A 15336-nucleotide genomic window follows, 5' to 3' on the forward strand; every position below is an offset into this window, starting at 1 on the left:
GTCTTCAAAAATTCTAACTTTAGAACAAAATATTTAAAATATAATTGAAAATTAGCACGGTCATCTAATTCCTCGTCTGAATTTGGACCATGATCTTGCGTTATGTTGTCTCCATCATACTCTGTAAAGTGATTTTAAATATGACTCTCAACTTATGTTTCAAAAATGTGTATCATCAAAGAACTAAATAAATAAACTCTATAAAATACTTTCTGTATATTCTGTTCTTTTGTCTTGGTTACTTTTGAGGTGGTATTTGTGGGAAAGTGTGAGTGGAGGAAAAGAGAGGAATATATGTAAGAAGATGGGCAGGAAAAAACAGGGAGTGGAAAGAGGAGGACGAGGACTTTGAGAGAAAGTCGTACTTCTTTTCAGCATTCAGACAAGGATGGATATTTTGTTGTATTTATAACAACCATTATAGACAATATGACAATAAACTCAGTAGTGCATCTATTTCATTCATACCTATTCAGTGGGTTTCGTTCCACTGTATAAGAAGCAGTGTGAATTCAAGATAATCTGTCACGTCCTTGTATGTTTGCAAACATGACACATGCTATTTTTCTCATAGTTACATCAAGTTAAATTTCCATCAACAATTCAAAAGGGTGCCCTATTCTATTGATCTTTCTTCTCTCCAGTATTAACTATCTAACAGTTTTGGGCTGAAATATCATCTTGTTTTTGAATTGCATCTCAGAGATATTAGTGAAGTAGGACATTACTCTGTCCATTTGTCCATCTGTATCCCTTTCTGTGAAAAACACCTGCTCTAAATCACAGATTATTTTAGTATCCACTCATATTCTTTTAGTTGGTTAGCTTAGCCATGTAAAACACTCCCAAACCATATTTTTGCATTAATCCCTTTCATGATATTGTCACTTTCTTGATTTGTATAAAACATATTTTTATACAATAGTTTTGTTGTTAGGAACTTTCTTAGCTTGATCTCTGAAGACATTTTTATTTCATTGGTTTTTTACTCTTTTGTTTTATTTATGACATTGTGTGTGTGTGTGTGTGTGTTTGTGTGTATTGCATGAGTCCATGTATATATATGTGTGTGTATAGGATCATGTGTTAGGGTGTCCTTGTGGGAGGATTTAATTTTTGAGCTTCTATCTTTGACATTTGCTCTCCAAGATTCCAATATATCTGGAATTCTTGTTAGTCTGGCTTTCCATCTGATTCCACTTAATCTGCCAGGTTGAATGGTGAACTATCACCCTCTACTAGCCTTTAAGACANTATCTGGAATTCTTGTTAGTCTGGCTTTCCATCTGATTCCACTTAATCTGCCAGGTTGAATGGTGAACTATCACCCTCTACTAGCCTTTAAGACATCTGCTTTGGGTGTCATGATATTCTTTCATATACACTGGTCATTTTATTTAATTCTCCATCACCCCTCTCCACTCTCCCTTCCACAACCCCTCTTCAAACTTCATCTCTCATGCATAATATTACTTTCATGATTCTCTATTTCATTTATAACTTCTGCTGGTACCTTTTAGGTTCATGTAAACACACATAGCACACACACACAAACACACACATACACAAACATACACAGATACACACAATTCAAATGTTGATTCTATATATGACCTAAGCATTGAAGCACTTGTCTTACTTTTAAATATTTCTATTTTAAAAGTTTTAAATGTAAAAATTCTGTATTAAGTGAAAATTAATTACAATGACTTTTGGCCACATTCATCTCAATTCTTTCTCATAGTATACATACATCTCAGTCAATGTTCTAATACTGTGAAGATGTATCATGACTGTATCCTAAAAAAGAAAACATTTAATAGGGATTTATGTGTAGTTTCACAGAGGATGCACTATTTCATCATGAAGGGAAGCATGATGGCATGCAGAGAGAGTGATGGAGAAGTAGATCAGAATTCAAATTCTGAAAATGCAATTAGCAGAAGGGAGTCTCTGGATTTCAATGGTCTATTGACACTTCAAAGCCAACACCATTAATCCAAAAATATTAAATTTAGTCTCAGGTAGGTTTTCAGAAAAGCAGACAATTTGTTTGCCAATATATCACAAGAATGATCTCTATATCATTTAATTATATTCTTCTCCTCTGATATCTCTTCAACTAGACAGTCATCACCCACATTGCTCTTGGCACCACTATCTTCCACACTCCTACTAAGGCAGCCTAATAAGGGACTCTTTAATTATTCACCTGTTTTGCTAATCCAAAGTCTATAGTCTGTAAACATACACCATGCTTAGGATGTCACATTAATACCCAACTCTTGATACAAAATTTTTGGGGAGGGAAATGGGTGGATTCCATTACCATCAGACAAGCAAGAAGAGCAGCAGGAGTAGTGCAGTGCAGCCTGCCCATGCACAGAAGACAAGCTGCAGCTGGATGTACTGCAGGGAGAAGTGGGAGAGAAGGGACCCAGGTGTTTATAGAAGCTAAGGAGATTGAAGGTGGATTCAGTACATTTGACAGTGTGTCATTTACACTATTGGTAGATTATTTTGCTTTTTTGTGTGCCCTGGTTCATCCCAATTCAAGCAAAAATGTATTCAGTTTAATTTAATTCTTATAGTTACCCATGGTTGACATATTTTAAACTCATAAAAGGATTCTATATTTTAAAAATATTACATATACAATGGAAGACACAAGCTCTGGGGTGCACTGGTTACTTCATATTGTTGTTCCTCCTATAAGGTTGCAGACACCTTTAGCTCTTTGTGTACTTTCTCTAGCTCCTTCATTGGGCGTCCCCTGTCTCATCCAATAGATGACTGTGAGCATCCACTTCTGTAATTGCCAGGCCCTGGCATATCATCACAAGAGACAACTATATCTGGGTTCTTTCACACAAATCTTGCTGACATAGGAAATAGTGCCTGGGTTTGTGACCTAGTACAGGGGAATGCCAGGGCCAGGAAGGAGGATTGGGTGGATTGGGGATAAGGGTGGGAGGAAGGTATAGGAGATTATCGGGATAGCATTTGAAATGTAAATGAAAAAAATATCTAATAAAAAAAAAGAAGAAAAGAAAAACATTAAAAATGAAAAAAAAAAAAGAGTGGGAGAGTTTTCCGCAAAGAAGACACCAATTGACCCAATGATGTAACTGGATTATAAAATGATATAATTAAAAGTTATATAATATAAAATATAAAAATAAATAAAAATGTTTTATATATTAGTGGTAGTAAACTTTAACATGTCTGCCTCTGTAAAAACATTGAGAATTTTAAGGTTATTTGTGTTTTTTTAATGAGGTCTGGGGATTAAAAATGCAAGGAGGGTTTCTGGTTCAAGAGGCATGTGTTTGTCAGGTTGATATGGACAATGGAGAGTTTGTATCACTTTGACACAACCTAAAGTTCTATGATAGGAGTGAATCACTTTATCACACTTATGAAACTTACTCCATAAAATGGGGAAGTAGGCAAGCCTGTAGGGCATTTTATTGATTGATTGATAAGAGAGTACCTGGCCCTTTCAGAGTAGTGCCAACTTGAACTTGTGGTCATGGATGCTATAAGAGCTCATTTTGAGGAATACATGATGAGCAAGCTTGTAAGGAATACTCAACCATAGCCTGTATCAGCTTCTGCCTCCAGGTTCCTGCTCTGTTTGAATTCTTGTCCTGACATCCTTCAGTGATGAACAGTGATGGTCAAGTATAAGCCAAATAAACCCTTTCCTCCTCAGCTTGCTTTTGGTCATGGCATTTTACCATGGCAAGGAGGACTCTTACGACACCATCGCTCTAACCAACCAACTTGTATCTTACTATTTGTTGTCTAATTCCCCTCAATCCAATTGGTGCTGTCCAGCTTTTCTGGTAATTGAAGCATGACCTAGTATGAGGTCAGCCTAACAGAGGTGACATCATTAACACAGCCTGATCTTTAAACATGCATAAAACACTAAAGCTACCTTAGCTTAGCTACTATTGCTCCACCTTCTTCAGTTTGCCTCATGCTATTTAACATAATGATCAGTAACATCCTGTTTCTTTGAAGAAAATCATTTGAAGAAAAATACTAGGATATGGAATGACACATCCTCTTTATAGATTGGTAGAATTACGAACAGGAAATTGAGTATGTTTGATAAACCAATGTATAGATTTCATGGAATTTCCATTAAAATTCCAATTTTATTCTGAAGTAGACAACACACTCCTGATGATCATATGAATGCAGAAGGTGACTCTAAGAGCAAAAACAGCACTAAGCAGAAAGGGAGATGCTAGGTCTACCACAAAATCTGATCTGAAAATATGCTACAGAATCAAAGTAGTAAAAACTGAAAAATAATAGCAAAAACAGACATACAAATGAAAAATTGAAGAACATATCATAAGATGGAAATATCTACTATTCTCATAAATCAGTAGAATTAACATACCATGATAAAATTATATGACAAAATATGCATATATATATTATATATATATATATATTATAAGGGTCATCAATTTACCAACAACATAACAAATGTATAGCCCTGGCTGTCCTGGAACTCATTCTGTAGACCAGGCTGGCCTCAAACCCAGAAATCTGCCTGCCTCTGCCTCCCAAGTGCTGGGATTAAAGGCATGTGCCACTACCACCCACTGACCAGAACATTTCTTATCAGATTCTTTGAAATACATATTTATTTTACAATATTAAAGCAAACCAAGGAAAACAAAAATATATTTTCAGTATGGAGCACTACAAAACACACAGACAGAAAGAGGAGAGAGATTTCGATGATTTGTACTGTGGCACAGTAGAGATTCATGAGTATTAAATAAACTCACTATAGAATGAGGCATTGTCTTGAAACTAGATCCCTATTGTCATGGTAAAGTCACATGATCTGACCTTGGGATCCTAATATATGAGCACAATTATCTCAGTTATGCAGTGTTGTTTGGCCAGTAAACTGTGGCACCCTGATGTTTTCTGAAGCACAGTAGAGACTTGTATGATGTCATAATGCCTGTGGGTTTTGTTAACAAACATCCAGTTGTAAGAAAGGTCCTTGGTAGGTGGTTGCATTCAGACTCCAGAAACCTACTGCTTAATCTCCCTCTGAACATTCCACTCCTGATACCATGTGTTACTATGGCAGCTACTATAGAGGCCTGGGCCATATGGCTATGGCTATGGTTATGGCTGTGGCTATGGTGGCTATGGTTATGGCTGCTGCTGCCCACTGTGCTGTAGAAGATACTGGTCCTGTGGCTTCTACTGAGGACATTATGCAGACACCCAGCCTTTCTAACCAGAAGCGTTTCTGAGTGTTTTCATACCAGAAACTCAAACATATCTTCAAAATTCTAACTTTAGGAAAAAATATATAAAATATAATTGAAATTAAATATGGCCATCTAATTCCTCACCTGAATTTAGACTATGATGATGTTTTATGTTATCTTCATCATACTATGTACAATATTTATAAATTTAACTCTTGACAAATGTTTTAAAATGATATTGTGTATCATCAAACAATTAGATAAATAAACTTTACAAATTAATTTTTGTATGTTCTGTGCTTTTGTACCTGATTGGTCATGTGTCGAGGTAGTTATGGGAATGTGTGAGGGGAGTGAAAATGAGGAAGATATTTGAGGAGACAGACATGGAGAAGTAAAGGGGAGGAAATTATGGAAGGGGAGAGGAAGTTAGAGAGAGAAGGAAACAATTTTATTGCAAGTGTTCAAATACAGATGCTCATTTTCTTGTATTTATAATATCATTATTATAAAGATTGTAAAAATAGCCTTGGTAGGGTACATATTTAAGATTCATTGATTTTCATCTCATTGTATAAGAAGCAGTGTAACTTCTAGATCATGTCACTTCTTTGTGTGTTTGGAAACATGCTACATGATACTTTTCTCATCGCTACACTAATTTACATTTCAATCAACAATTGTGAAGGGTGCCCTCTTCTATTGATCTTTTTCTCTCCAATATTAATTATCTAACAGTTGTAGACTGAAATGTCATCTTGTTTTTTATTTGAATCTGTCATATATTAGAGAATTAAATCACTAATGTGTCCAGTTGTCCATCTGTATCTATTCCTTTGAAAAAACACCTGTTCTAAATCTTTGCTTATTTTAGCATCCGTTTATATTCTTTTGGCTGGATAGCTTAGTTATTTATATCACTCCCCACTCATATTTCTGCATAAATCACCTTCCTGATATACTCATTTTCATTTCTGTGACGCATTTTTTTACACTGTGTTTTTTGGTGTTCAGAACTTTGTTATCTGGATCTCTAAAACTTTTTCTATTTTAATGTTTTTATTCATTTGTTTATATTTCTGACATCTCTTGTGTGTGTTTGTGTGTGTGTTTGTTCCATGTGTTCATTCGTACATACATGTGTGCATGATCATGTGCAGTGTGTCCCTGTGGGAGAGGTTTCATTTCGGGGCTTCTACATTTCTCATTTGCTCTCCACCTTACATAATGAGGTAGAAGCATGCAAGCTGGTATCTGGAATTCTTTTTAGTCTGGCTTTCCATCTGATTCCATTTAGTCTGCCAGATTTAATGGTGGGATGATATACTCAACTATTCTTTAAGATGTCTGCTTTGGGTGTCATGATATTACTTCATAGACATTGGCTATTTTATTTAATTCGTTTTCATCCCTCTCCACAATAACTTCCCCAACCCCTCCTCTACTTTAATTTCTCATGCATAGTATTACTTTTATGTTTATCTATACGATTTATAACTTCTCCTGGTGCCCTTTATTTTCATGAGATATTGTACAAACACATATACCACACACACACACACACACACACACAATTGAAATGTTGATTCTACATATGAACTAAGCCTTGAAGCATTTGTTTTTTAAAATATTTCTATAAAATTGCTTTAAATGCAAAAAAATGCATTAAGTAAAAAAAATATTTACAATGAATTTTGGACACATTCATATCAGCTCTTCCCTTTATCATTCATCTTAGCCAATGTTCTATTGCTGTGAATAAATAACATGACCACACCCTAAAAAGAAAACATTTGATTGAGAATTGTGTGTAGTCTCAGAGGTGCAGTCCTACTTCATCATGAGGGGAATCATGATGGCATGCAGGCAGACATAATGATGGAGAAGTCGCTGAGAGTTTTAAATCTGAAACTGCAGGAAGCAGGAGAAGGGAGTCTCTGGGTTTTGCATGGTCTGTTGAAACTTCCAAGCCAACATCATTAACCCAAAAGTCTTAAGTTAAACCTCAAGTAGAGGCAGAAAGCAGTCACATGGTTTGCCAAAATACCACCAGAATGTTCTCCATGCCATTTAACTATATTCTTCTCCTCTGAAATCTCTGGAACTAGGCAGTCATCATCCACATTGCTCTTAGCACCACTATCTTCCACACTCCTACTAAGGCAGCCTAATAAGTGACTCTTAAAGCATTCGCCTGTTTTGCTAATCCAAATTTATATTCTGCTAACCAATACCATGGTTAGGCCTGACACATTATTACTCCACTATCAATACCAAATAGGGTGGAGGAGGAAGGAGTGGATTCCATTACCATTGGACAACCAAGAAGAGCAGCAGGAGCAGGACAGCGGGCACTGCCCATGTGTAGACCACAAGCTGCATGTGCTGCAGAGGGAAGAGTGAGAGAAGTGATCCAGATGATGAGAGGAGGCAGGAAGACTGAAAGAGGATAGTAGGCATTGTACAAAGTGTTATTTACATTATTGGAAGATTATTTTGCTTTTATCCGATTGTGACAATGCCCTGTTTCTTCCCAATTCAAGTAAGAGTATATTTAGTTTAATTTAAGTTTTACAGTAGCCCACAGATGATATATTTTAAACTTTTAAAAGAGATTCTGGATTTTTTAAAATGCATATATTAGAGATGGTGAAATTTTAATGTTTTTGAATCTGAAAAAGGATACTGAGAATTTTAAGTTTTAGTAGAAATTTTGAGTTTTGGGAGAAAAATATCTAAGGAGAGTTTATGCTTAATAGGCATGGGCTTGTTAGTCAGGTGCACATGGGTCAACAACACTACAGAGTTGGTATCAATTAGACACAAATTGACTAAAGTCCTATGATAAGACTGAACTACTTTAGCACAGTTAAAAAAAGTGACTCCCATGGAGAAGTAATTCTTTGTGAAGAAAATAATTTCAAGAAAACACTAGAATATGAATGACACAACCTATTTATAGATTGGTAGAATTACTAACACGAAAATGCATATGTTTGAAAAACCAAGGTATAGATGTCATGCAATTTCCATAAAAATTCCAATTTTATTCTGAAGGAGACAGCACAATGCTAGTGATCACATGAATGCAGATGGTGACTCTACGAGCAAAAACAACACTAAGCAGAAAGGGAGATGCTAGATCTGCCACAGATTCTGATCTCAAAATATACCACAGAATCAAAGTAATAAAAACTGAAAAATAATAGCAAAAACAAGCATACAAATGAGAAATTGAAGAACATATCATGAGATGAAAAGATCTATGATGCTCAGTAGAATTAACATGATATAGTAAAATACATGACAAAATATGCTTATGTAGAAATTCAGTCATCAACTTACCAATAACATAACCAATGACCAGATCATTTTTATCAGAAATACTTAGAAAATACATGCTTATTTTACAATAACAAATCAGAGCAAGGAAAACAGTAAGTTTTTAGTATGGAGCACTACAAACACACAGAGATAAAGAGGAGAAAGGGATTTCAATGACTTGTAATATAGAACAGTAGAATTTCTGAGAATTAAATAAACTAAATATGGAATGATCCATAGTCTTGAAAATATATCCAAATTTTCATATTAAGTCTCATGATCTGACCTTGGGATTCTAACATATTTGCACAATTATCTCAGTTATGCTGTTTTGATTGGCTAGTACACTGTGGAACACTGATATTTTTGAAGCATATAAGAGACTAGTGTGATGTCATAATGCCTGTGGTTTTTGCCACCAATCATCCAGGTATATAAAAGGCCTGTGGCAGATGTTGAAACACCAACTCCAGAAATCTATTGCTTGATCTTCCTCTGAACACTCCACTCCTGACAACATGTGTTACTACGGAGGATATTATGGAGGCCTGGGCTATGGCTATGGCTATGGCTGTGGCTATGGCTGTGGCTGTGGCTATGGTGGCTATGGCTATGGCTGCTGCCGCCCACTGTGCTGTGGAAGATACTGGTCTTATGGCTTCTACTGAGGANATTNTGCAGANNCCCAGCCTTTCTAACCAGAAGCACTTCCAAGTGTTTTCACATCAGAAACTCAAACATGTCTTCAAAAATTCTAACTTTAGAACAAAATATTTAAAATATAATTGAAAATTAGCACGGTCATCTAATTCCTCGTCTGAATTTGGACCATGATCATGTTTTATATTACCTTCATCATATGCTGTAAATTGATTTTAAATATGACTCTCAACTTATGTTTCAAAAATGTGTATCATCAAAAACTAAATAAATAAGCTCTATAAAATACTTTCTGCATAGTCTGTGCTTTTGTCTTGGTCACTTTTGAGGTGGTATTTGTAGGAAAATGTGAGTTAAAGAAAAGAGAGGAAGATATGTAAGAAGATGGGCAGGAAAAGAAACAGGGAGTGGAAAGAGGAGGACAGGGACTTTGAGAGAAAGAAATACTTCCTTTCAGCATTCAGAAAAGGATGGTGTCTTAGTTAGGGTTTTACTGCTGGGAACAGACACAATGACCAAGGCAAAAACAATATAAAAAACAACATTTAATTGGGGCTAGCTTACAGGTTCAGAGGTTCAGTCCATTATCATCAAGGTGGGAGCATGGCAGCATCCAGGCTGTCATGGCACAGGTAGAGCTGGGAGTTCTATGTCTTCATCCAAAGGCTGCTAGTGGAAGACTGACTTCCAAGCAACTGGGGTGAGAGTTTTAAGCCAACACCCACAGGGACACACCTATTCCAACCAGGTCACACCTATTCCATCAAGGCCACACCTCCAGATGGTGCCACTCCCTGGTCCAAGAATATACAAACCATCACAAATGGATATTTTGTTGTGTTTATTACTTGACCATTATAGACAATGTGACAATAATTTAGTAGTGTACCTATTTCATTCATACCTATTCAGTGGGTTTCATCTCATTGCATAAGAAGCAGTGTGAATTCAAGATAATCTGTCATGTCCCTGTGTGTTTGCAAACATGACATGTGCTATTTTTCTCATAGCTACATCAAGTTAAATTTCCATCAACAATTGAGAAGGGTGCCCTCTTCTATTGATCTTTCTTCTCTCCAGTATTAACTAACAGTTTGGAACTGAAATATCTTGTTTTTGAATTGCATCTCAGAGATATTAGTGCAGTAGGACATTAGTCTGTCCATTTGTCCATCTGTATCCCTTTCTGTGAAAAACACCTGGTCTAAATCACAGCTTATTTTAGTATCCACTCATATTCTTTTAGTTGGTTAGCTTAGCCATGTACAACAATCCCAAACCATATTTTTGCAGTAATCCCTTTCATGATATCGTTATTTTCTTAATTTGTGTAGAACATATTTTTATACAATAGTTTTGTTGTTAGGAACTTTCTTAGTTTGATCTCTGAAGACATTTTTATTTCATTGTTTATTTACTCATTTGTCTTATTTCTGACATCATGTGTGTTTGTGTGTGTGTGTGTGTGTGTGTATTGCATAAGTCCATGTGCATATGTGTGTGTAGTGCATGAGTCCATGTATATATGTATGTGTATATGTGTTAGGGTGTCCTTGTGGGAGGATTTAATTTTTGAGCTTCTATCTTTGACATTTGCCCTCCAACTTACATATTGAGGTAGAAGCTTGCAAGCTGGTATCTGGAATTCTTGTTAGTCTGGCTTTCCATCTGATTCCACTTAATCTGCCAGGTTGAATGGTGAACTATCACCCTCTACTAGCCTTTAAGACANACTGACTTCCAAGCAACTGGGGTGAGAGTTTTAAGCCCACACCCACAGTGACACACCTATTCCAACCAGGTCACACCTATTCCATCAAGGCCACACCTCCAGATGGTGCCACTCCCTGGTCCAAGAATATACAAACCATCACAAATGGATATTTTGTTGTGTTTATTACTTGACCATTATAGACAATGTGACAATAATTTAGTAGTGTACCTATTTCATTCATACCTATTCAGTGGGTTTCATCTCATTGCATAAGAAGCAGTGTGAATTCAAGATAATCTGTCATGTCCCTGTGTGTTTGCAAACATGACATGTGCTATTTTTCTCATAGCTACATCAAGTTAAATTTCCATCAACAATTGAGAAGGGTGCCCTCTTCTATTGATCTTTCTTCTCTCCAGTATTAACTAACAGTTTGGAACTGAAATATCTTGTTTTTGAATTGCATCTCAGAGATATTAGTGCAGTAGGACATTAGTCTGTCCATTTGTCCATCTGTATCCCTTTCTGTGAAAAACACCTGGTCTAAATCACAGCTTATTTTAGTATCCACTCATATTCTTTTAGTTGGTTAGCTTAGCCATGTACAACAATCCCAAACCATATTTTTGCAGTAATCCCTTTCATGATATCGTTATTTTCTTAATTTGTGTAGAACATATTTTTATACAATAGTTTTGTTGTTAGGAACTTTCTTAGTTTGATCTCTGAAGACATTTTTATTTCATTGTTTATTTACTCATTTGTCTTATTTCTGACATCATGTGTGTTTGTGTGTGTGTGTGTGTGTGTGTATTGCATAAGTCCATGTGCATATGTGTGTGTAGTGCATGAGTCCATGTATATATGTATGTGTATATGTGTTAGGGTGTCCTTGTGGGAGGATTTAATTTTTGAGCTTCTATCTTTGACATTTGCCCTCCAACTTACATATTGAGGTAGAAGCTTGCAAGCTGGTATCTGGAATTCTTGTTAGTCTGGCTTTCCATCTGATTCCACTTAATCTGCCAGGTTGAATGGTGAACTATCACCCTCTACTAGCCTTTAAGACATCTGCTTTGGGTGTCATGATATTCTTTCATATACACTGGTCATTTTATTTAATTCTCCATCACCCCTCTCCACTCTCCCTTCCACAACCCCTCTTCAAACTTCATCTCTCATGCATAATATTACTTTCATGATTCTCTATTTCATTTATAACTTCTGCTGGTACCTTTTAGGTTCATGTAAACACACATAGCACACACACACAAACACACACATACACAAACATACACAGATACACACAATTCAAATGTTGATTCTATATATGACCTAAGCATTGAAGCACTTGTCTTACTTTTAAATATTTCTATTTTAAAAGTTTTAAATGTAAAAATTCTGTATTAAGTGAAAATTAATTACAATGACTTTTGGCCACATTCATCTCAATTCTTTCTCATAGTATACATACATCTCAGTCAATGTTCTAATACTGTGAAGATGTATCATGACTGTATCCTAAAAAAGAAAACATTTAATAGGGATTTATGTGTAGTTTCACAGAGGATGCACTATTTCATCATGAAGGGAAGCATGATGGCATGCAGAGAGAGTGATGGAGAAGTAGATCAGAATTCAAATTCTGAAAATGCAATTAGCAGGAGAACGGAGTCTCTGGGTTTGGATGGTCTATTGACACTTCAAAGCCAACACCATTAATCCAAAAATATTAAATTTAGTCTCAGGTAGGTTTTCAGAAAAGCAGACAATTTGTTTGCCAATATATCTCAAGGATGGTCTCTATATCATTTAATTATATTCTTCTCCTCTGAAATCTCTTGAATTAGGCAGTCATAATCTACATGGCTCTTAGCACCACTATCTTCCACACTCCTACTAAGGCAGCCTACTAAAGGACTCTTAAAGCATTCACCTGTTTTGCTAATCCAAAGTCTATAGTCTGTAAACATGCACCATGCTTAGGATGTCACATTAATACCAAACTCTTTTTTTGACTTAATATTATTATTAAATTTTTTAAGGGGCAGTGCATATACAGTTTTTTATTAGATGTTTTCTTTATTTACATTTCAAATGTTATCCCCTTTCCTGGATTCCCCTCCAAAAACCCCATCCCCCTGCCCTGATACCCAACCCACCCACTACTCTTTCCTGTCCCTGACCTTTCTTTTTTATTAGATATTTTCTTTATTTACATTTCAAATGTTATCCTCTTTCCTAGCTTCCCCTCTGAAAATCTCCTACCCCATCTCCCCTTGCCCTGCTCTCCAACCCACCCACTCCTGCTTCCTGGGCCTGGCATTCCCCTATACTGGGGCATAGAACAGAAGATTGGACATAGTACTACTGAAAGATCCAGCAATACCACTGCTGGGCATATACCTAGAAGATAATACCCAACTCTTGATACAAAAGTTTTGGGGAGGGAAATGGGTGGATTTCATTACCATCTGACAAGCAAGAAGAGCAGCAAGAGTAGTGGAGTGCAGCCTTCCAAGGCATAGAAGACAAGCTGCAGCTGTGTGTATTGCAGAGAAATGTGGGCGAGAAGGGACCTGGGTGTTTATAGAAGCTAAGAAGATTGAAGGTGGATTCTGTACATTGGACAGTGTATTATTTACACTATTGGTAGATTATTTTGCTTTTTTGTGTGTGCCCTGGTTAATTCCAATTCAGGTAAAAATGTATTCAGTTTAATTTAATTCTTATAGTTACCCATGGTTGACATATTTTAAACTCTTCAAAAGGATTTTGGATTTTAAAAATACTACATATTCAATTAGAGACACAAGCTCTGGGGTGTACTGGTCACTTCATATTGTTGTTCCTCCTTTAAGGTTACAGACCCCTTTAGCTCTTTGGATACTTTCTATAGCTCCATCATTGGGGGCCCCATGTCTCATCCAATAGATTACTGTGAGCATCCACTTCCATATATGTCAGGCACTGGCATATCATCAGAAGAGACAACTATATCAGGGTCCTATCAGCAAAATCTTGCTGATATAGGCAATAGTGTCTGGGTTTGTGACCCAGTACAGGAGAATGTCAGGGCCAGGAAGCAGGATTGGGTGGATTGGAGAGGAGGGTGGGAGGAGGGTATAGGAGATTTTTGGGAAAGCATTTGAAATGTAAATGAAGAAAGTATGTAATAAAAAAAGAAAAAAGAAAAAAATTAAAAATAAAAAAGACTGGGATAAAGAGTTCACCGAAGAGAAGACACCAATTGACATAATGATATAACTGTATTATAAAATGATATAATTAAAAGTTATATAATATAAAAAATAAAAATAAATAAAAGTTTTATATATTAGAGGTAGTGAATTTTTAATGTGTCTGCCTCTGTAAAATCATTGAGAATTTTAAGGTTATTTGTGATATTTCAAAGGTCTGGGGATTAAAAATGCAAGGAGAGTTTGTGATTCAAGAGGCCTGTGATTGTCAAGTTGATATAGGACAATAGAGAGTTTGTATCACTTTGACACCACCTAAAGTCCTATGATAGGAGTGAATCACTTTATCACACTTATGAAACTTATTCCATAAAATAGGGAAGTAGGCAAGCCTGTAGGATATTTTATTGATTAATTATTGATAAGAGTTTATCTGGTCATTTCAGAGTAGTGCCGACTTGAACTCATGGTCATAGATGCTATAAGAACTTATGTTGAGGAATATATGATGAGCAAGCCTGTAACGAATAGTCAACCATAGTGTGTGTCAGCTCCTGCCTCCAGGTTCCTGCCCTGGTTGAATTCTTGTCCTGACATCCTTCAGTGATGAACAGTGATGGTGAAATGTAAGCCAAATAAACCCTTTCCTCCTCAGTTTGCTTTAGGTCATAGTGTATTACCATGGCAACGAGGACTCTTATGACATCATCTCTCTTCTCAACCAACTTTTATCTTAGTATTTGTTGTCTAATTCCCCTCAATCCATTTGGTGTTGTCCAGCTTTTCTCCTAATTGAAGCATCATCTAGCATGAGGTCAGCCTAACAGTGGTGACATCATCAACACAGACTGATCTTTAAACATGCATAAAATACTAAAGCTAACTTAGCTAGCTACTACTGCTCCACCTTCTTCATTTTTCCTCATGTTATTTAACATAATGATCAATAAAATCCAGTTTCTTTGAAGAAAATCATTTGATGAAAATACTAGGATATAGAATGACACATCCTGGTTGTAGATTGGTAGAATTACTAACACAAAAATGAATATGTTTGATAAATCAATGTATAGATTTCATGCAATTTCCATAAAAATTCTGATTTTGTTCTGAACAGAACTAGGCAGCACAATCCTGATAATCACATGAATGCAGAAGGTGACTCTAGAGCAAAACAACACTA

The 15336-nt window shown here is 36.1% G+C and overlaps 1 protein-coding gene and 1 pseudogene across 1 annotated transcript; both read left to right on the forward strand.

The window, feature by feature from the left end:
- Positions 1-5111: 5111 nt before the first annotated feature.
- Positions 5112-5251, forward strand: LOC115029564 (annotated as a pseudogene).
- A 3846-nt stretch (positions 5252-9097) lies between these two features.
- Positions 9098-9247, forward strand: LOC110311205 (keratin-associated protein 20-2-like). The gene has a single exon (XM_021184449.1). The coding sequence runs from the start codon at positions 9098-9100 to the stop codon at positions 9245-9247; it is 150 nt and encodes a 49-aa protein (XP_021040108.1).
- The last annotated feature ends 6089 nt before the right edge of the window (positions 9248-15336 follow it).

This window comes from Mus caroli, chromosome 16, assembly GCF_900094665.2.
Source record: "Mus caroli chromosome 16, CAROLI_EIJ_v1.1, whole genome shotgun sequence".
In the NCBI taxonomy this organism is placed as follows: domain Eukaryota; kingdom Metazoa; phylum Chordata; class Mammalia; order Rodentia; family Muridae; genus Mus; species Mus caroli.